This window comes from Symphodus melops (assembly GCF_947650265.1).
Source record: "Symphodus melops genome assembly, chromosome: 7".
NCBI classification, from domain to species: domain Eukaryota; kingdom Metazoa; phylum Chordata; class Actinopteri; order Labriformes; family Labridae; genus Symphodus; species Symphodus melops.
The window spans coordinates 15,833,901-15,857,272 of NC_136697.1; the positions used below are offsets into that span (position 1 = coordinate 15,833,901).

General features: G+C 41.0%; 1 protein-coding gene across 2 annotated transcripts in view; it reads right to left on the minus strand.

The window, feature by feature from the left end:
• ephb1 (EPH receptor B1) overlaps window positions 1-23,372 on the minus strand; it is a 147,531-nt gene that overhangs the window by 58,992 nt on the left and 65,167 nt on the right. For both annotated transcript variants that reach the window (XM_079349214.1, XM_079349213.1), the window contains exon 4: window positions 1,090-1,245. In XM_079349214.1, coding sequence (XP_079205340.1) covers window positions 1,090-1,245 — 156 coding nt within the window. The remainder of the gene's footprint in view (window positions 1-1,089; window positions 1,246-23,372) is intronic.

Consider the following 23,372-nt stretch of genomic DNA (forward strand, 5'->3'; position numbering starts at 1 on the left):
GGGAACAGTCATGGAGATTGCTTATTGGAAATTCAAGGCCTCAAGGCGCCGTACCTGATGCAGCGTTCACTAATTCACCAGAGAGTTGTATAGTATACCATGGGAGGGTGGGGAAATCTCAAGGTAAAAGTGGTGTGTCATCCGTTGAGAACATCCAAAGCCTGAAGGTGTTGATGTCTACACTTGGGAAGCATTCAAGCAGTTAGTCAAACAGCTGTGCTGCATGTGGGTTTCTTGGCTTTAAGGAGCTCACTCAAAAAAAGGTTCAATAATACACATTTGGCTGTGAAGGCTAACCATCTTGCAAAAGCCTGTAGTCTGTCACAGGTTCACATGAAATAATCTGGTCCAAATACATACAACCACATTTATAATGCTTCAAGTTTGCTATTTCAGAAGAATGAACCAATAAGACACTCCCCAGAGGCAGCAAAAAAAAAAGAGAAGTAAACAAACTTTTTGGGGCCCTAACAGCGCTTTCCTTCTGCATAACTGTGTGTCAGCAGGGACTGTACAAAAAGCTTAGCATATTGCATTAACATCATATTAAGATAAGTCTGATGCTGTGAGAGGCCTTATTGGATCTCCAGCGGATAACGGCAGGACAGTGTCGAAGACTCGCAGCATCTGCCTGAGTAATTAGGACTTCGGGGGATGATAGCAGACAGAAGGAAAGAACAACAGCGAGAAAGAGAGACCGGGAGTGGGAGATAACCGAGGGGAAACAGAAAAGAAGCGCTTTGCCACTGTAATGGAGATGTCAATGTTCTAAACCCTGCAATTTGATTATTAAAACCAGAATTAGAAGCTACTAGCCATCCAGATAGTGCATGCTGATTTAAAAGCTGCCACATGCACAGGTTTTATCATAGTTGGGGAAAAAAAAAAAAAAAAGTATTGATATAAATAAATCAATGTCTATACTATCAAAAATAAAGAGCCTCATTGACACAACCAGTATAATCAATATTGATGTGATACATATATATACAAGGAAAACTAATATTGTGCAAAATTATTACACACATATTACAGGTACTTTTTCAACCAGGACGTAAGTGCATGACAATGTTGGAGTGGAGTACTCACTGGTGCAGGGTTCGTCTGGCTGATCAGCATCGCCTCGGTAGTAGCCGTTGCGACACACACAGATGGTAGCAGCCTCAGCTGTTGAGCGGCTGTTAGGAGGGCATTGCAGACACAGACCTGGACCCTGGGTGGACTTGAAGGTGCCCGGCGGGCATGCTGTGGGAACAGAAAATCATGTCAGAAAAGTAACGGAAAGAAAGATGAATGGCAAGCCTTATAAAAGATCATGCTTAGCATAGAAATGAACAAACAAACTCAAAAACAAGGAATTAAACAACAAAAGAATAAAATTAATGTAGAGAAAGCGCAGGCTGATGGTTATCCCAAACATGTTTTTTTCAGTACCACATTTGTTAATTTGTTTATTTGTTAGGATCTCCATTAGCTGTACCCGAGCTCTGCACAGCAAATGTACATGCAGTGTGATCATATTAGATGTATGTTGTTTGAAGATTGTTTATTACAGAGCTTTCGAGGACGTGTTTAACCTCTGGTTTCCCTGTGTTTTCAATATGTAAGCTAAGCGAAGCTAACTTACTAATATATATATATATATATACATATATATATACATATATATATATATATATATATATATATATATATATATATCCATGGGCAGACTCATTAGACTTAATAAGCAAGCATGTCAAAATAATTCAATTCAGATTTACTACCAAACATCAAAGAAGTGATATAATCTTTCTGGGTTTTTTTTCAATCCACAGGGAAAAGGTCAAAAAAGTGAAGTAAAGAAACAAAAAGAAAAGGAAGACTGAATAGTTCTAGCAGTAACATTTTACTAGACCCATTTTGAAAAATCAGATCACAGCATTTTTTTTTTACAACTGGAATGTAATCCACACTTTTACTATAAGTGACTATATTTCTATTCCCAGAGGTACAACACTACGCGCCTGACTGTGTGCATATGGCAGCATAAGTCAATGCCATTTCAGAATCGTAGAGGTTGAGTTGATGTGTTCAAGCCCTATATTCTAAAGGCCATGGAAGAGGACAAAGATTATTGTTGCTGATATCACTGTGCCTCAGTCCAGGCAATAACCTAATCCATTTGCTCTCATATCCCAAAAGAATACAAAGCTGAGGAGTATGTGCAGCGTGAGGAAGGATTTACTGACTATAATAACTATGATAAATGTCTAATATTTTAGCAGGTGGAGAAGGCTGCGGTGCTACTGCACTCCAGAGGGGGGTGGGGTCATAAATTTAATTGGACATGAATCTTGCAGTTTCTCCAGCTGCGGCTATTTGCCTGAGCAAAAGATGGTATAGGTTTTAACATTTCTAAAAAATGGCATGTTGGGTATAACCTGAATAAAACCACAAGTCATATTCCTTTTTCTCAATCTGTTTCTATTCTGTCGGAGAATTGCTTTCTGAAAACAAAGCACTTGCAGCTCAGGTAAGTATTAAGAACAAGAGATTAAATACAAGGTCTGTGGACGGGACAGATCAACTAAATAAAGGGTTTCAGTTATTAAAAGAAATGGATTAAACCAGCATTGCATTTACTTCTAACAAATTGGTTCTATTGTATCTGAGTACGAGCCATCTTTTACGATACTAGCGAGGAGCTCTGATAATGGAGAGTAATTTAAAGCAATAATGAGCGAGGAGTTGGTCCCATTCCACCTGACTGCTGGGTCAAACAGAGGAGAATGTAGCACAGTGGGCTTTTAGAAAAACCTTTAGACCTTTGTATGAACTGGCTTTTAAGCTTTAATTAAAACATTGTGCGCTTTATTAAAAAAATGCACTGACAGTCTTGGTTTGGTAGCTGAAGTCAGCTTCACTTGCTGCTGCTGCAAAAAGTATGGGCTCCCATTTTATGACTCTTCCAGTTCTCTTCCCAGCCTCTCTGATGGGGCTGTAAGCAAAGAACAGACTGATAAAGTAAGAGCGAGCAAATACAAGAAAGACATCATGCTCTCCTATCTCCTTTGGTGGCGTTTTCAGACACACCAGAAGCTAATTGACTGACCTCATGTCTAGTCACAAACACAGTCCACAGCCAGAGCATCTAAAAAATACAGACACTCTGATCAGACCAAAACAAGCACAAACACCCTATAAAACAACAGGCATGCCACAGCTAACATGCATGAGAATTCACCTGAGGCAAAACATATTGCTGCTGTGTGGATGCTCCTGAGAGCGGAATTTAAACCGAAGATAAAAGTAAGGAAGAGTAAAGGGAGTTACACATGGTTTGTAAGAGACGACTGTAAAGATGTTTTTTTCCCCCCTAGTATCATGTCTACAAGTGAAGATTTTTGCATCCTCCCTTGACTTGTAAATCACAGATTTCATGTGTGAGACACTACCTTCTTCTGATACAGGAACATTGAGACTCTTAAAAACCCTCCCAGGCCATAAGGGGAAGCACAAACCATCTGCAGAGCCATTTTATACAACAATAATGTCCAGAGATATCGGAGATTACAAGACGATAAAACACAGATCAAAAATTCATTTTCAGTGAGAGATGGGGAGAGAAGTTATGTGTCATCATCTTTGCTGTATAAAATTCATACATCCAGGCGGATTTGTGCGTGTGGCCATCACACACACACACACACACACACACACACACACACACACGCACACACACAGATAGGCCGGCTTCAAATCTACCGCCCAGGCTATGAAAGGGGATCACAATAACTTGTTCAGTGTGTGTTTAATGGGGTGTGAGCAGAATATTGTGCTGTGGGTCCTGCCCTTGGGTTGTGTGTTTACAGACAGACAGTCGCTTGCAGGGACACTCGTAAATGGGCGAAAGTGAGGAGCAAAGCAGGGGAAGCCGAGCTGAATCCGCTGGCGGATGCAAAAAATCTCTTCAAGCAGGGACGCGAGCAGCAGAATGCATGCACGCATGTATACGGTATACTCTCATTTCACTCACAAACACACACCCTGAGAAACACTTCCATACTGTGCTATTGTTGCATCGAGAATGACGTACACAACGACAACATGTAGCTGTCGCTGACCCCATTAAATGAAATGGTGCGCCCACATTTTCCGCCACTTGACGAACATATGTTCCGCACAATCTGAGATAATTCATTGCCTCTCCTTGGACAAATGAAGATACTGCGATCGGCACGACGGGGGGGGGGAGATAAGTGACAGGCAGGCAAAAACAAACAGGCAGCGATTGCGACACACATAAAAACACTTCACACCCAGCACAGGATGAATGTCCGTCTAGATTAGAACTCTGATGTTTGAGCTGGGGCTCTTTCTCTAATTAACACGTAATATGTGCATGAATCCTAGCATTAAACTCATTAATTAGCTGCTCACAGATCTGCCCCACAGAGTGAGAGGGAGTCAGAAACAGATATGTGCAGAGACAGAGAGCAAGCGAATGAGAAAGTGAAGTGAACAATGTTAGCAAAACCTCAGAGGTCTTGTTGTAATAGCTAGCTGAGTAGCGCTATGCCTCATGAAGTTGGAACTCAGCCCAAAGTCTTTTCTTCTGATTTGTGAATATTTGTATTGGATGAGGCCAAGGGTTTTCATCCCACCAGGGGAAAAAAAGGCATAGACCCATCACTCATCAGATGTGTTGGTTTTCAGGGACAGGAGGGGATAGAGCATTAGATCAACAAGCAATTAGTCTCCCAAGTGGTAGAATAACCCACAACTGAACTGGCTGCATGTAAAAAACCCAAAACATTCCTCCCCTTTCAAGCAGTCTCGGCAGGATTCTCTCTGCATTGTTCTCTCCTCCTCTCCTGCTCACTCCTTCTCTGCCCTCACATCTTTTTTCGTCTGTCCCACTGGCAATAAATTGTTCTTTCTGTTCTCCTGCCTTTTACTCCCCTTGTTGCTTTCCTTGCCTTGATTGACAGGGTTGGATCCTTGTTAGAGGTGGCCGTCTTTCTCTCTACCTCATCCTCTTTCTAGCTCACTACAGTTGATGGAGGGAATGGCATCTGTAGATCAACGTTTGCTACTCATCACAGTCTAGTGTGATGACCTCATGTCGGAGCTGGAAGCGATGGGGTGATGATGTCTGCACTGTCAGTCATTTTCCCAGCAGGTGTTCTTCCTCTTCAGGTTTTTCATGACAAAGACATCAATCATCGGCAAGGTCAGACCTGTTCATACCATACATTTACAAATTCCAAGAAAAAAAACTTGTTTTTTGCTACATAACTAAATTATTGGCCAGGTCAATGGCAACACGTGCATATAAGCTAGTCTCTGTGAGCAGGCTTTAAAAATGATCAAATCATCAAATGGAGGCACAGTTGCACCATGGCTCATAAGGTGCCTGTAAAAGGTGAAGTTCTAAAATACATATTCAGTTGATGTGAAGTGTGTTATTTTTTAAATCTGTGTCCTTTCTGACTTGGACAAAAATCCCCAAACTTTTTTTTTCTTCTTTTGTTAAAACTAATTTGGCACAAGCAGAGCTCACTGAAATTTCACGCGACTGCATTGAAATGGTGTGAAAGCATTGCTATTACACCCAGGCCTCCATCGTAAAGGTTAAATGTATGCAAAGTGAGTGGGGTTTGTTGCTTTTGCAATGTGTTCATGCAAAAGCTTGTGTCACGATAATGAATGAAACATAGATTAATTGTGCAGCCTCAATGTATATAGTTCATTTTATTAGTTCATTTGAGCAGCAGACACAATAACAGAAGCCAACCATGAATCAGTAATTACAGACATGAGATTTATTGTGGCAGTGAAATAAGCAAGCATTACCAGGTGTGTGTGAGATGACACAGAAATTGAGTTGTGGGAAGCAAAGGACTTTGACCAGGATAAGTTTGGAAATGGTTTCCCCCACACAAAGAAAAACCCAATCTAAGTTAAAGTACACCCAGTTCTCCCCTCACTTTCCCTTCAGTATTACTCTGAAATATAGTTATGAGGGTTTTGGCAGCAAATCAGGATAAATGCAGTCAAACGTTCGCTCCATCTGATGTGGAAAATTATTCAACTTTAGTGATAAATCCAAGGTTCAAAGCAGAGTGTTCAATTCTGTAATATGAGCTATTTATCTTTAAATGTTTATTCAAAGAAATTCATCCAGCACTCCGATATTGACTGTCAGCACCAAGCTGAAACACATTCAAGTTATAACTCATGTTAAGACATTTCCTTCCACAAAAAGAGTGTATTTGACTAAAAAATCTTATCTTAACAGATACCATCCCTCAAAAAATGTATGCAGTCTTTTTGACTAAACCACTAAATTTACTATATATATATTTTTTTTCCTTCTAAAATATCATATTCTCTTATCTTAGGCTTGAAATGATAAATGGAGGGAGTTTGACAGACACTGAGGCACATATTGCGATTTAGTGTCCAGGACCTTTTAGTACAACTCTTAGCCCCCTGAATACACCCTTAACCCCAGCCCACATCCATCACATGGGATGGATCACAGTCTTAACAGGCTTTGGAGTCATGCAAACACCCCCTCGCTCACAAACACTCATGCAGACAGACTTATGATCGGGTCAAGACCCCAGTTGACCCCTATTTGACTATTTTGTTGCTCAGTCACATAGAAAAGACAGCTCGATCCCACCCAAACCACCAGAGGCTGCTTACATACCCAGTGCATGCCTGCGTAGATTCGTTCATGAGATAAAACAGAAAATATAATCTGAGTGAAATACCAGTTGAGGGGTGAAACACATTTGTTTGACAGAGGACACAAAACCCGCCAGGACGGCCAACATCTTAAAACAAAAAGGCAATCAGTGCGGCAGCCAATTGGTATTCAGTCTTGCTCATCTGTCATTGTTCATTTTGCCGACACAATCCTTGTAATGAGCTGCTTTTTCCAACCAAGGTGTTCTATTTCTCTGCAAGGTCATTGAATGCAACTATACAATTATTCGAGACAGAAGCAAAGGAAACAAAGGCTTGTCAGAGTTCTAAGAAAATGCCCGCAGGATATTGAAAGTCATAGTAAAATGCCTTTTAGGGTTATGATTTATTCATTGATAGAAACGGATTCAAGGAAATTTCAGCATTTTTCTCAAACTGCCAAATTGTGTCAGCAGGGAACTCATGGGGAAACCTTTCAGTCCAAAAACTTAGAGTAAAATGTGTTCTTCTCACAAGTGGGGTCATTTCTTTTCTACAAAAGGCATCCAGGGTTCATAGTAGTGACATCACTGTGGCGAGTCTGGTCAGTGTAAGTCTCCACCACCTCCCTATCATCACCTTCTAATCTCCCAGAAAAGGGAGAATGTGCGGCGGAATACAAGAGGGCCGAAGAGTTTTTTTCTTTTTTCTCAAGAATAAAGGGATGTTTGAAAGAGTGCAGCCCTTTGAGCATACCTCGTCTGCTTTTGTTAAGGGCAGCGGCGCTGAAGAGTTCTTCCCACAGAGCACTCCCCCTGATCATTAATCATCTGTCCATTCGAGGCCCTGTCAGAGCCACTCTTCCCTGATAAAACACACACCTACACCCACAATCACAGCCACCCACGCACACACACATCCACACAACTCTTCTAAACTTTCTGCTGCTTTGGTTTTCTTCAACCAACACCGCTCATCTTCACATACCTGTCCTCTCAACTAGCCCATACAGCAATGTCTGACACTGCAGAAGTGAACAATTGTTCAACTCCCACGAGATAGAGATATATCCCCCAATTAGGCTACCTTTGAAACTCCAAGCCATATATATTGCAGTGTATAGTCTTTGCATGAAAGGAAAAAGTCTTTGCAGAAGAGACAATGAAGCAGAAACAGACTTAACTGCATTACCAAAATATATTTATTTTTTTTACGCACATTTTCATGTCCCACATTCAGTAAATAATGGTAGTTCAGTAGCCTACAGTTTTATTCCATGAAAGCAATAGCTAAAAAAATGAGACATTGTTCAGATAATAAATAGGTGTGCGTGTTATTGTGCGATATCCAAAATATCTGTTTGTTTCACATGTGGTTGTGAAATCCAACAGTCTGACTGCGAATGCTAATGAATGGAGCAGGTGTCTGCAAGACAATGAATGAAGGAAGGCACATTCTGGCCACAATAAATAAATAAATAAAATAAGACGTGTGCATGCATTTGTATGAATGTGTGTGTGTGAGCTGTAACAAACCAGCACACAATTTTGCAGACAGCCCACGCCCATGGGCAGGCTGTTACCATGGTAACCTCCCAGCCAGTTTTTTTTTTTTTTTTTTTTCTTGGCCCACACTTTCTCTTTCAACAGCCGGCCAATGACAGACCAGCCGACTGAGAAATCTGGCTTTTCTGAGTCGTGTCTGCATGTGTGTGAATGCATGTGCGTGTGTGTGTGTATGTGTGTGTGTGCATGCATCACAAGATATAAATCAAGAGAGCGTTATAATCTCCATAGCTCCACGCAGGCTCGTCATAACGGGGTGTTTTGTTGGCAGTTGACTGCTCCGTATCGCGCATGGCACATTGGCTCAGGTCAATTTTATTTCCAGGAAAATGCAGCTGTGTGCCAAAGCAGGGAGCATATCTGTCAGATAGAGGACTGGTCAGGGAGAAAGAGGAGAGAGAGAGAGAGAGAGAGAGACAGAGAGAGAGAGAGAAGAGGAGGAAGAGGAGGTATTGGTATTCCAGGAAACCTCTGCTGTGCCAATCCATCCTCAGCTGGCAAGGCAGTAGAGAAAAAGACGCTCTCCGGAACATATCGCTGCTCAGCAGGCAGTAACATGTACTTGCACGACAATCTACAGCGTAATCAGAAGCTAGAAGGGCATTGACCAGGCTCTCTGCCCACTACCAACCAAGAGGGAGAGAGAGAGAAAAAAAAGGGGAGTTGGGGGGTTAGCTGATGAGGGGTGAAAACCGTTCGTGGAAGTTATGTGAGCAGGGAGCATTTTATTGTCAGTGTTGATTGCTGTATGATTGCAAAACTGATTCAATCACTCTAAATTAATTTGGATTGCAAAATTGAACGCGCAGAAGCCTTGCATAAAACCACTTAAGACACATTGAAATGATGGTGTAAGGATATATATACACTTTCAATGTCAAGTTTAATCGTTGTAAACTCTCAGGAAAAGGCTTTTCAGCTCCGAAATCAGCCTCTGTGTTTTCAGTTGTCTGAGTTGTCTTGACTTGAAGGATAATCTGAATGAGGTCATAAAATCTGCAGTTACAGGCCCCGTCAATTACCTTGCGATTCTGTCACGCAGCGAATAAAGTATATGTTCCGAGATAAATAGCTTTCTCTTTCTTACCACTTCAAGTTGTGAGAGACCATTAGCTCCCTCTGTCTCAGCACTTGTCTCTTTTAAAAAGGATCTAGCTCATTAACTTCATGGCTGGATCAATTAATCTATAGCAGTTAACCAAAGATGCCCACTCCTGCTCTTTTTGCTCTTTTGCTGTCTCTTGGTTCAACACTGTCTATTATATTTATGGCCTTCAAACCATTTTTTTTTCTAATTGTTGTTCTGTCACTAGCAGGGCTGAAACTCTCTGACTTTCAGGGTAAACAATATATTGTTGCGCTGGGAAATAATTAGGGAAGAACAGAATGTGGTTGTTTGTTCAGAGATGTACCTTTGCTTTCTGTATACAATGAGGACGTGGGGAAACATGCCAAATGAAACTGATCCTCCTCAACAGTTGTACTCGGACCCTTTACCTGTGTACTGCACTGCTTTGGCTGATATGTAACGTGAACATGCTGGTGTCAAATTGGGAAAAAAATGTTTTCATTGTTTCTGGAAAATACAAATGAAAGGATATTGGAACAAACATTCTGGCAGCTTTGAGTATCGATGCATAGAGATAGTGATGCAGAATAACGATTTTAAAAAAACAACAACAACAAAAGACATGGAAGCAGGTAAGAATTGCCTGTATGTAAATTAGAATTTTCTTTTGTCTTTTATGATCAAGCAGAACCATGAGCTTTGTTGTTATTTGTACACAATTGATTTTCTTTGATGTGTTTCTTTCAAAGAAAAGTCCACTATTAACTGAAGCAAAAAGCAGGTAATTAGTTTAATTAAATGTTGATATGAAAAAACTGTATGTTGGCATTTATAAACGGAGAGAATGCAGAAAATTATTGTTAATAATGTTGGATTGTTTGGCGGACTCAGCTTAATTGCTTGGCATTAGAACAGATTGTAAAAATTATCTGGATGAATATTACATTGTGCCTCTTCATGGCAAAATGTAAAAGGAGTCAGCCTCAGGTGTGGGATTAGAATGACATTGATTTTGACAGATTGGCTCCCTTTGCCAACGAGATCTGTCCTACCGATTGATTTTCTCCTGGCCGAGGTTTACGTTCCTATAAACTATAATTAGAGAAGGGGAAAAAAAAAACTCAACAATAAATCCGAAAGCAGTGAACTGAAAAGTTCATGTGATTCAATTGGTTGTTGAGGAAAACAATCTACCTCCTGTGATCTACTAATCTGTGGCCAAAACAGAGTCTTCCACAGTGGGTCAATAGAGGTTTTGTGAAGCCTGTGTGTTTACCTCTCAACAAAACTGCAGTGAGACTGATTCTGTTATAAAAAGAGGAATTAGCACCACATGAAGACAAATGATCAGATCTTTTTAGAACACAAATCCAGACACCTCTTATCAAATCATATTTGATTCCCATTGATCTCTTAATTCATGACAATATTAGCAAAGGCACAGCATTTAAAACAGCTGTATGATCACCGAGGTGAGTTTTTATGACTCATTCCACCATCTTTAATACAATATGATTAAATCCGCTCTTTGGAAATGAGGTTGTAAATTGTTTTTATACATATCTGTGTACCACCGTAATGGTTTTAACTACTAAAGAGGGAAAGATTATGTCCAAAAAGATGTGTGTGTGTGTTTTGAAAACAGGACATTCTGAGGCCCATTTTTATCTCATTAAAAAGTGCTTATCTGTATGATACATAAATCTTTTCCAGCACATTTAATGCTAAAATGCTTTGAGAGTTGTTTCAGTGAGGCTGAACAATAGCTTCAAACATCGTCGTATCCTAAAATAGGCAGCCCCTGGACTCAGGGTTGAGGCCTGTTAATGAGTGTAGAGGCCTGTGAATGTGGAATGAGTCATTATGCACATTTAAAGGTGGCAGAGGTGTAGAATGATAAAACAGCTGGAAAACCAAAGTCCTCTCACACTGTTTTTCACTCCCCTAATTTGATTACTAATTGAGCGTACATAACACAATGTTTACACCAAAATAATCTGGCAAAGACAAGCGCCCGTGGTGGAATCAAACAGCGGAGCACGTCTGCGTTTCCGTGCGATGATCTCAGAGGGTGTAATCTCTGGAGGCCTTTTCATCCCCAACAACACAGATGTGTTTTTTTCTTTTTGGCCTATCCCCCTCTAGAAAGCACTGGCACCCTGTTGTGCTTTTACTGACATTTTCACACGTGGCAAAGATGGTGTCAGATTGAGTATGAGGCCAGAGGTTAGTGGTGGAGTGGATTTGGAGGCAGGTGAAAGATAAAAAGGAAACAGGCGAAAAAAAATTTAAGTCTGTCGGAAAGCTCAGAGCCTTCTGTATATCTAGATATAGCTTGCATCATGATTCTTTTGCAGGACAAAGTGGGAAGGTGAGGTTGAGAACAGATGAGCGGATACGTGGTTGGAGGTGCAGCATATGATGGAGGGGTCACAAGTAACAGCACTGAATCCTGAAATGGCAATTACATCAACTATGCCAAAAACAGCTACATCGATACAATTATGAATCCCGTCCTCCGGCACAAGCATATCCGCCGCTCATCGCCCCTGCTGCCATTATGCTTAATGGGAAATAATGATAAAATGCTCTGCATCAGAAGAGAGGCACAAATTATGTGTGAAGCGTGGGAAGAGGAAAAGTGACCAGGATCAGGAAAATAGAGTGTGAGATCCAGAGAAGTGAGGGCAAAACAAAGTGAGAAAGCACTCAGGAGTGCATCTTGTCACTCAAATTGTTGGTGGCAGAGTGCAGAATAAAAAATAAAAAAAAAGAAGAAGCTTCCACTTCTCATTGCATACTGAGTGTAATGCACGCAATTACTTCTAAAGCTAACAATAGGCAACCACAAGGATAAAAACGGCTGGATAATAAATGTGGTTAAGAGGAAGTCCGGCCAAATGCAGACGACTCCACCCAAGTTGCAGGATGGGTGTGCTTTTATACACACAAATCTGAACTTCTGTTGACATCAGGTCCAGGCATGACTAGAGCACCATAATACATGAATGACGTGGAGGGAATTATACTTTGCTCACCGGACAAAGACAAGAGGATGTGTTTTGCTTGCATAGCGTGAATGAGCGAATGGTAAAAAAAAACAAAAACGGATTCTCTGGCACGCGATGCCCCTTCAGCTGTGAAATCCTCCAAAGGTACCACACAGCACATCAATATTCATGTCATATTTACTTCTCCATGACCTCCACACAACCTTATCAGAAGGCTAGATCCCCTTCCAGACAAACAGACAAGTGCGATCAACACACAGAAACAGCTCCCCAACCTTCCTGTTCCAAAGTGGACAGCACTGACCTTTATCAGTCAGCCTCAGTCAATACGCCCTGAGCTAGGAAAATGGCACATGTGCTGTATGAATCCATGCTGTCTTATGGATACGTGTCTGTTTCTGTGTGTGACTGGAGAGGGTGTAGCCATAGGACACTCCAATGTATTATGGATATCATCAAACTTTGATTGTATTGATGTAGACCAGACGCCATTCATTGACATGAAACGTGAATAATGGAAAAAAAGGAAACAAAGATGTGTACTTTTGCTCACTGAAAAACAACAACAGTATGACTGGTTCTATGAAGGTAACGCTATCATAACACTATCAAAATCCTGCTTTCTGCACTGTTAACGGTATTCATTTGACTTATTGCAAGGCAAATTTCACATAAATCAAACAAATCTGGAAGACAGGCATCCAAAGGCTGTTGAGCTGTTTTCATTGGATGACGATGATTTGTTAATTTGACTGATCTATCAGTAACATGACTCGTCCGTACAGGCAGAAATGATGAATCGATAAGAAAAAAAAAAACTGGATGAAAGTCAGTGTATGATAAAAGCGAGAGTATGGGTATGTGTATGGATTAAAAGTGTGTGACACATCCTCATTAGGTCTTTGTGACATTGTGGACTTTGTGAAAGACATCAACACCTCGTCCAGGAGAGAATAAAGGGGAAAACACATCACAGCCAACAGGGAAAGTGGATTAGTTGTATAAATGGCAGAAAGCCATTTACCATGAGGATACGGTAAGGACTAACAAGGTACAGAAGCACAAGTGTGTGTGTGTGTGTAGGTGTGTGTGTGTGTGTGTGTGTGTGTGTGTGTGTGTGCGTGCGTGTGTTTGTGTGTGTGTGTGTGTGCATGAGAGGATTTGAAAGTTTTCAAGCATGGCCCTGCTGCACCGCTCATTTCTTCTACAACTGAAACTCGAACCTATATTTACACATTCAGAACACATTTGAACGGCTGTAAAGATGGTTTACGTTTTAAAGACAAATGTTGGCTACAACAGGTGACAACATGGAAACATTTATGGCATAGCATGTGCACGCTCTTCGCAACTCCATTCTACAACAATAACAGATATGAATGCAGTTAACATGCACCACAGCTCTGTGCATCCACTGCAACAAATCGCACAACTGAATGCACACGGTCCATGCAAATGGTCATAAATATGATATTCAATGACATCATATATGCATGACTACACACATACCCGTGGGATGTAAAGCAAAAAAAAAAACAAAAAAAAAAACACAGCCCATTTTTATAGATGTCATGTTGCTTCTCAAATGTCAGCTGTAATGCGTGCTTCCCTGTCATAATGCAAACATACATTTTACATGCAAATATATGCAGGGGTCCTTCTAAACTCTGCAGCGTCCAATAGTGCATCAACATTACCTGACACATGGCAAGTAGGTGCACACAGATGCGTAGACTAACTTAACACACACACGCACACACAACATACGCGGCATACCTTCCCGTGGCAGGACATATTGGATTAGGAATGATTTTTTTTTTTTTTCTTGGCTCCATCTCAGAGGTGCTAGATTAAATGCCATTCCCACTTTACTACAGATGGCTCGAAAATAAATCATACTATCCGTATACACACACGTGAAGAAATTTGCACACAAACTCACACAGCCATACACACGTACGGGGTTAAAACACACACACACACGACTGCAGACAAACACACACACACACACACACACACACACACACACACACACACACGCACACACACACACACACACACACACACACACACACACACACACACACACAAGCAAACAGACATAAATCCAGAGAAAGACTCGCACAGGGAGATATATAACATGTTGGCACACCCAAACACTAAAGCACCTGTACGGTCCAGCGCGTCTGCTCTTTGTATTTCAATCACTGAATCGATGGGTCCAAATTGATTGTAGCTGAGCAGGGGCCAGAGATGTTCCCCCTGGCTTGATGCCCTGGCCCTCTATTGATTAGATCTGAGAGAGCCAATTGCTTTCACACTGGATTAAGGTGTTCCGGAGCAGTGAGCAGGGAGAGAGAAACCAAGGCGGAGAGAGGGAGAGTAAGAGTACGCGAAGGAGGGAGAAAATAGGATTTGCAGGTTAAGAGAAACACCAACAAAGCTCTGAGATCAGGTGGACAACTATACTAATTAGATAGCAACCACTTTCTGTGAGTAGAAGAACATGTTTGCAACCTATGAAGTCCATACACGCAAAATAAAAAGGGCGCATGACGATCTAAGTACGACAAAAACCAGAAATAGTTTCACAAATCTACTCATACAAACTCTTTTGTAACATATATATATATATATATAAATATATATATAAATATATATATTTATAAAGACACAAGCACATTTGCCAGCACACACACACACACGTACACACACACACGTACACACACACACACACACACACACACACACACATACACACAGACACCTCTGCGTTGCAATCCTTCAGATCAGAAGGCACTAACGCAGATCAAGGGTGTAAGCTCATTTGACCCTGGAGCTAAGTAGCCCAGGGCAACAGCATTACACTTCAAAGCTTCACTCTGAGTTTGTTACACATTCCAGCTCCAAAGTCTTATGCAGTGTAACCTGGAGGAATCAAACCAAACTCAACTATCAGCCGGCATCACAGGATATCTTCTGACCTGGATCAAATGATAAGTAAACTGCAAAATGTGGATATATACTTTTATTTTATTTTCTTGCTTTGGCTCTATCTCTCTCATTGTTGCGTTCATCTCCAGGTTTGTCGTACTCCACTGGGGGCAGTATTAAGTAGGACATCCACTCCCCACCCCATCACTCTTCCTCTCCATACAACAATTAGGCACTCCTGCTGGGGTTCTGCATGGAAGAATAGGAAGGGAGGGACAGGGCTAAGGAGGCCCAAAGCCAAGCTCCTTTTGTCCGCCCAAGCTCCCCCCTCTCAAATCATTTCCACAATGGTGCGCCTTCCAATCCAGATTAAGCGCTTATGAAAATGAAGAACTGCGTGCTCTGGGACGGGGCCCAGCACAGGCGTCGTGGACCAGGGTCACGAGAGCCGGTAAAAGGGCCCCTCACTCCGAGTGACTCAGATAGGCAGTTCTCAGGGAGCAGCAGACCCATTCACACAGCATTAGGAGTGTAAAGCATCACATTGACTGCGTGAGTCAGGCTAGCTCAGTATACAATTGGTTAATACCTCTATTGTTGGACTTCTTCTTTATGACTGCTCTCCTAGCAGAACACGAGAGAAGGAGGACAGTGGTGGAGAGGGAATTAAAGAGGCAGAAAAGATGTGATAGAGAGTGGGAATAAAGGAGGGAGGGGAAAGGATTTGCTGGCCCATTCAAGCCAGGATGGGTGTAGAGCAGACAGACAGATGCCTACACACACACACACACACACACACACACACACACACACACACACACACACACACACACAGGCATATATGCATTAACACAAAGTAGTACTTTTTGTAAAGTTGTTGTGTGGTGCTGGGTAAGCTCGGTGTTAAGAGTCTCACAAGTCTCACACTCATTTACAAAGTCCTTGTTGCTTGCCCCAGGGTCCAACTCTGATCCTCTGCCTTCTGCTGCCTTCCATCTTATAAAGGCAAAGCAACCCACCAAAGAAAAAAAAAAAAAAAAAAGTCGGTGTTCATCGAAGCCTGACGTGACACTTGGCTGACACAATAAACTTGGACAGAGTCAGGAAATTTCACATGCAAAGCAAAAACCCAGAATGATAGGCGAACACTTCAAGCAATAGATACAAAGGTCAGTTTAGAGGGAAAAAGAGGAGAGACATAAAAAGATAGAGAGAGGGGGGAGAGAGAGAGATAGTGAAATTGACTGAGTGTATGAGCATGTGTGCTTTTGTGTCCCTATCGCTCCGTGTTTCGCTCATTCCCCAAAGGGTCTTATTATGCTTTGCGCTGGCTCCAATACAAAAGCAGCTTCTCTGCATCTCAGCCCATCCAGCTCCCCCAGAGAACATTCTAGACACAGCAAATCCATTTGTTTGTCAGCTTCTGCCTCTATTCGGACTTGGACTAATCAGATAGTATTCTCTTTGAGAATAAGAAGCATTCCACTGTGCGGCCTGGCCTCGAACTACTGTAACACACATCTTTTTTTCTTATCGAGAGGATATTTTTGTATTTGCAAGCACTCTGCATGGAAATAAGACAACAGTTTCAGAGGGTTAGTTTAGTTGGAAAGTACACACAATGTCAGTATATCAAATCAATCTAATCTAGTCTAATTATGAGTATATTTTCTTTTTTTTTTGATACAAATAAGGTTGTGGTGGTTAATTACAAACTCTTTTGAAGGGAGTTTTTCATGTTGTTGGCTCAGCTTTTCTCAAATACAAGTGGGGGTTGGGGGCTCCAAGGGAAAATGGTTGGGAACCACTGTTTTAAAATCACTTTAAAGACTGTACAATCTGTGGTTACCCCCTTTAAATGATAAAGAAGACTAAGACTAACTAAATACATACACTCTCTGGTAAAGCACGCATCATGTTGGAGAATAATCCATATCTTCTTATTGAATACCATGAGTCACTAAGTAGCCTGATTTCCACTTTCAGTCATACAAGACTGTCTCAGTAAAACACATTTCAAATGATGGATCAGACAAGGGATATCATCTTTAATTGGTAGCAAAATGTTTTATTCATTCATTTCATTCATGTGAATTTGATTTAACAACACTCAGACTACTGCAACAATTCACAGAGATTGCCTTTGTACAAAACAGAAAAAGGAAGACATCTCTTTTATTCAACTTCTTTATCAAGTGAGGATTGAAATATGAGTCAAAATGGTTCTTTTTTTTTTTTTGGCTCATCTACACTTTTTCGCTTTTGCAATCTTCTTTTCTTAAGTTTTCCAAACTTTGGTGAACAATAACTCCAGAAATCCACTTTCAAGCGAAAAGATTCTTTCTACGACACCATGTAGGCAGCACTCAACCTGTTGACACAGACTCTATTCTTTCTGAGCTCCAGAGAAAGCATCAAGGGTGCATGATGGGTTTTCACAACACAATGCAGCCAAAAAAGAGACTGAGAGGTCAGCAGGCCTGATTGGACTATATAAAACAACCCATTTTTAAGATTACATAAAAGCTGAGTTTACCAAGCTGACGAGGAAACTTTTAGCTCTCACCTCATCTAAACTGAACAAACACATATTCATGGTAATAAACAGGGAAAAACAAATGTGTGCGCATAGCATAGCTACACATATCTGCCTACAAGTCTGACTATGGTAATTCCGGTATGGGAGAAGAAGCTGCAGCCCCCCAGCAAGTGTGGGAACTCAGTAAACAAATGGAGCACAAAGCACAAAGTGCTCAAAGAGAGGATTACCAAGTCGCTCTTTTTTCTTTCCCCTTTTTAGACACTGCCTCCCCAACACACACACACATACACACAAACACATATTGAAAGACACACACTCCTCTTCAGCCCTATCTTGATTCAACATTCACACACTGTCTTCTCCAGTGTTTTTTTTTTTCTCTCTCTCTTCTGAAGACACACATAGCAGTGGGGCACTTGGCATGAGGAGTGACAACAATGGCAAGATCAATAATTTGTCACAGAGATGTTTTTGCCAGATTGAGCTTCAGAGGCACTTCCTGTCTGTCAGTCTGAAAGAGAGACTCTTCCTCTGGTTTGCCCTGACCCCGAGAAGCACACACTGTGTTTACTGTCAGTGCAAACATGCAATTAAACCTGCACAATGAAACGGTGCGTTTCAGATTATGGGAGTTGTCTAATTGGTGGATAATTGCATATTGCGCAGGTTTGGAGGTTGTGTTTGATATGCCCAGTTATAGGGAGACCAGTTGGTTTAGGATAATTCCTGGTGTCATAACAGACATAAAATTGAGTTAAATAATTTGGCTTGCTTAATCCGGGACACTTAAAGAAGAGCTTAAATGCTGTCTTCTTTAAATGCGTGAATTACGGCAAATGTGATTTGGTTAAGAAATTGGAAATGCAAAGTTCAGCTTGAGAGGGGATTGTGTGTCGATGTGTGCTGATAAGTGTGGATTGGTCCATTTGTATTCTGGCCTCTGACAAAATAGAGCAAACATCTTAGAAGCTTTGACCCAAAGTCCTGAACTTTAGAGCTTTGATTGATTTAAAGCATCCATGTAAGATTGACAGAATCAACACAAAGCATGATGGAAATGCACTTCTAGACTAACAGGGTTACCGTACTTTAAAAAACCAATCTAACCAAGCTGACTGAATGCTGAGCAGGTACAATCACTGGAACTAAATTCCTGTGAACAACGTGTGAGACAACTTGTTTCCACTCCCGGTCGTGGTTTTATTTTTGTTCTTTTAGCACTTTAGTACTTCATATATTTACACAGATAATAATCAACATTATGTTCGTTCCTGCTAGACAGATACTTTTGGTTTCATTTGCTTGGTTTTGAAATGTTAGTAAATATCTGATTCCATTCCAATTCAGCTTAATTCAAAAAACTTTATTTTTCCCCACAATTCAATATAACGGAGGGAATTTTTTTTTGTGTGGTGCAAACAAAATGTAACATTCAAAGGGACATTTTTGAAAGGCACCTGCAATATGTATTTCTTCCTCAACTCCTAATCTGACTTTACTGACATTATTTATCATATGTAATACTTTTAATGACAAACTCTTTTGAATGAGTCAAGTATTTTAACAACAGTCAAATTAAACCTCCGTTCTTTGTGAACGGCATTACTTGAGTGGTTTCCACTAGTTGTGAGGAAAACAACAAAGGAAAACAACATTTTTTGTAAAAAAAAAAAAAAAAATCATAATAATAAAAAAGAGAGATAAATAAAAAAAAATAGAAAAGCAACGCCTCTTAATCTCATGCATCCTGAGTCCCCATCACATCCATCTTGGTTGCTTAGTTGACCTGTTCCCTCTGCATGTAGTATTAACAGAGTTCTATTGGCCCTTCTATAATTACAATTCAATTCTAATTAAATTGTCGCTCCACAAGTTCCACAACACAACTGTGACAAATCAGCATCTATCACACTGCCACTGACAACCTCCAGGAAGGGATGAGACAATTTCCTAGAATTGAAATGTGTCCCACTGCTGTCCAACCAAGCCGATCTTGCTGTGTTATTAGTGGAACAGTTAATATTGATGGACATTGATGAGGGAGATGGAGAATCATCAAAACTCATGTGAGGGGCGACTGTTCGTATTTTCTAAAACCAATGTGGGGGACACTGTGGAGAGGCTTCCCAAGACTCTTCATTACTGCCTGCCGGAGCCAACCCAATCCGAAAAAAGGGCGGGTTTTAGGGGCCGAATACTTGGAAAGTCAAGACAGTTTTTGAAACAGATTCTTCTCTTATCATTTAACTTCTGAAACACAGAGATGCAGCATCACTTTGTGATGTTTTTTGGGAATGTGCAGCAATAACTTAAAAGCATAAGTTGCACAATTTGATTGATGGGGGTCACAGTTGGGGTGAGTGGGTGAAGTGGTGCCCCCTTGTAGCGCTGGGCTTTTGTGTTTTGCCAGCGAGGGTGACATAGGCAAATTAAGTGGAGCCCCAGCCATCTGCTGAATGTTAGGGGTCCTTTGTGTGTCTCCCTGTGTCCCTCCGTGGCCCCAGTGTCCATCACTGAGCAAGGAGAGGGGAAGAAATGTGAAGTATGAAGTAGAAAAAAAAGGAAGGGCTGAGTAAGATAGGATGTCAGGTCAAAGTGCAGTCTCCTTGAAAAAGTTCCTGTGCAGCAACCAAGTACAGACCAAGTGTGAGATGACATTGCAAGGCTAAGGGGGAAGAAACCCAGTGACCAAATACACGGTCTGAAAAGGACTTAAGGTTAAAAAACAGACAGAAAGAAACCAACAAAGAAAAGAAGAAAATAAAACAGAGAGAGTGAAAAATAATAGGAGTAGGAGTAACTGCACCTCCATAGGGGATAGGAACAGCTCTGTGTGTGGTTGGTATATCCATTATGTGCGAGCAAAATCTCAGAATTCCCCCTCGCATTATTAGGGACTGACTGTGTGGTTGCAGTGGGAGCAGTGCGTCTGTGTTTGGGGTCATTACAAACACTCTGTTTGGGCCTTATATTCAAAGAGTCTTTGTTTGGGTCACACTCTTTCACCACTGCTTTCTGCCATCTCCCCTATTCAGCCCTTTGAGAGCCATGGAAACAAGAAGTCTTTCACTCTCTGCTTTTCTCGACCACTATTCCATCTTTGTCTTCATAACACTGGTCCTCACTGCTATATAGGACTAATAGGAACAAGACGAGTCAGACGCTCACTTAATTGGGCTTCAAGGTGACTTCGTAGGTCTTGGTGTGTATGTGTCTTAGAGTGTGCTGCTGGGTACACATGGATGCTTCTCTGCAAATGAAGTAAACTCTGTGGAACAGAGGGGGACGAGGCCAAATGGGCTGGAATAAGCTCTAATAGCTTAGCGGGCCTTTGTGGCTCCTAACTGCCACATCTTTTCCACTTAGATAAGACATCTAAAGAAGTAATCAAAGCGTCAGTGGAGCAGAAAACAAAACAATAAAAAAAAACTTTACAGTAAGAGGCCAATAAATCCAAACTCAAAAGCTTTAAATGAATGAAAATGCTTCCAGAAATTCAATGGTTATACATGTTATAAGTAGGATTTGAAAGAAATATTATCTTACTTTAGTTCAATCCATTTGTCTTTCCAAAACAAACAATATGGTCTTGATAGGCCAGCTAGTTGCTGTCCATAACAATGAACTCTACAGGGGTGTATAGTGAGGTTTATAAGGTTGAAGACTAGGGTTAATACTGTGATTAATGTGCCTTAAACACTATATTCTACATTTTCAAAATGCACACATGGAAGAACGAATGCTGTGTCTGAGCGTATGGTCGAGATGTGTTTTTATGTGTGTGTGAGTGCGCGCGCGTGTCCGCACCCCATGATGGCAGCCATTAGACAGGAGTAAGGCAGCCATGATGAATCGGCACTTAGCCCAGGGAAGCGCACTTGCTCAATGGGCTGTGAATCTCCCGCTGCCTCTGTCAGCCTGCGGAATGTTAAATAAAGTTATTTGAATATTTGTAATATTAATGTGCCAGTGTGTCAAAAGCCCATTGGAGCCTAACAGTGAGGGAAAATATGAGCAGATTCATGCTGCTGTGTAGGCCTGCCTATAGGGCTGCTACTGTGAGGGATGAACTTAAATACCGACTAAATAAATACGTAATCATGGATGGTGCACTAGATTATAAGGATGGATGGGATTAAATGAGTTCTATGAATAAGTAAGCAGAAAACATTATGGACACAATATAAGTCATTCTGTGTATTATAGTGTTATTTCTTTAGTATCCAGTTCAAGTCTACAAAAATGCTCCTTGTATTCAATGGAGCTATCTTCTGTCCTCAAATCAGCCTGCAAATCAAAGAAGGTGAGGAAATGGAGAGAACCAATCCTCTTCTAGCATGTTCAACCAATTACAAACATAGACCAAAATTGGGAGAATGCCTTACAAAAATTAGATCACACAGTTTATAGACTGATCGAAAGCATTTATCAGCTCACAGGAACATTTGTACACTTTGTACATTTGAAAATGAAGATGTGTTGAATTTCACTCCATAGTATGTCATTCAGCCTAGTTTACTCTGAAACAATTTATTCCACATCATTCACTTTAAGAGTTTAAAAGGCAAAATAATGATCTTACCAGGGAGTTTTAATCACTTTGTATGTGAGAGTACAAGGAATATTAAAATGAACAATGATTACCCTGGATTATTAAAAGAAAACACAAAGATGGATGTGAAGGAAAGCTAATCAAGGTGATTCTATCAATCATGCAGCACGGAGACCACAACATCGACCATGAGAGGATTCACTTAAACCATCGAATCAGTCTTTCTGAGACACTTGAGCTCAGCAGGACACACAAAACACACACGAACATATGCAAGGCAAGCTTTGCCTCGGTGGAGGTAGTGGGGTGCTATTTGGAGAGTCTCCGCTCGATTTACCAGAGAGGGGATAAAATATTTAGCAGATTGCTTACATAGCCAAGGGGGAGAGAGAGGGGGAAAGAGGAAAATTGAAAGAGAGAGAGAGAGAGAGAGAGAGAGAGAGAGAGAGAGAGGAATAGGGGAGGATACCCAAATGGCTCGTGTGGGAGCTGGGGAGCTGGTAATGAGGATGGCATGCTGGTATCATCGTTACAGAGCACAACAACTCTACATGGTCTCTGTGCCCAACTGACAGCAGGCCTGACACACATACACACTCTCAACACGAACACACTACCTGTCACCAATTAAAATATATAAATTAGAGAAAGTGCAATGAGGAACAGGGAGGCTCTCACACGCTGACACAAGACACACAAAAAAAGTTCAAGCATTCACACACACACACACACACACAACATAATAATGTTATATTCTATGAATTAAAAGGAATTATGAACACAATTTACATTATTTGTCACTTACTACTATCTTTTAATACCATTTGATAAAATTAAATTAAATTCTTCTTTTCATCTTTTAAAGTAATGCATGGTTGACTAAAGCCGGGTTGATAATGTTCTTTGCAGGACAAAATGGTCCCTACAAAGTTGGATATCAAGTGAGACTGATTAAATCCTCACAATATCACATCTGTCAAGCTTTTTTTTTTTAAAGATTTGACTTTCCCTGTATTTTCTT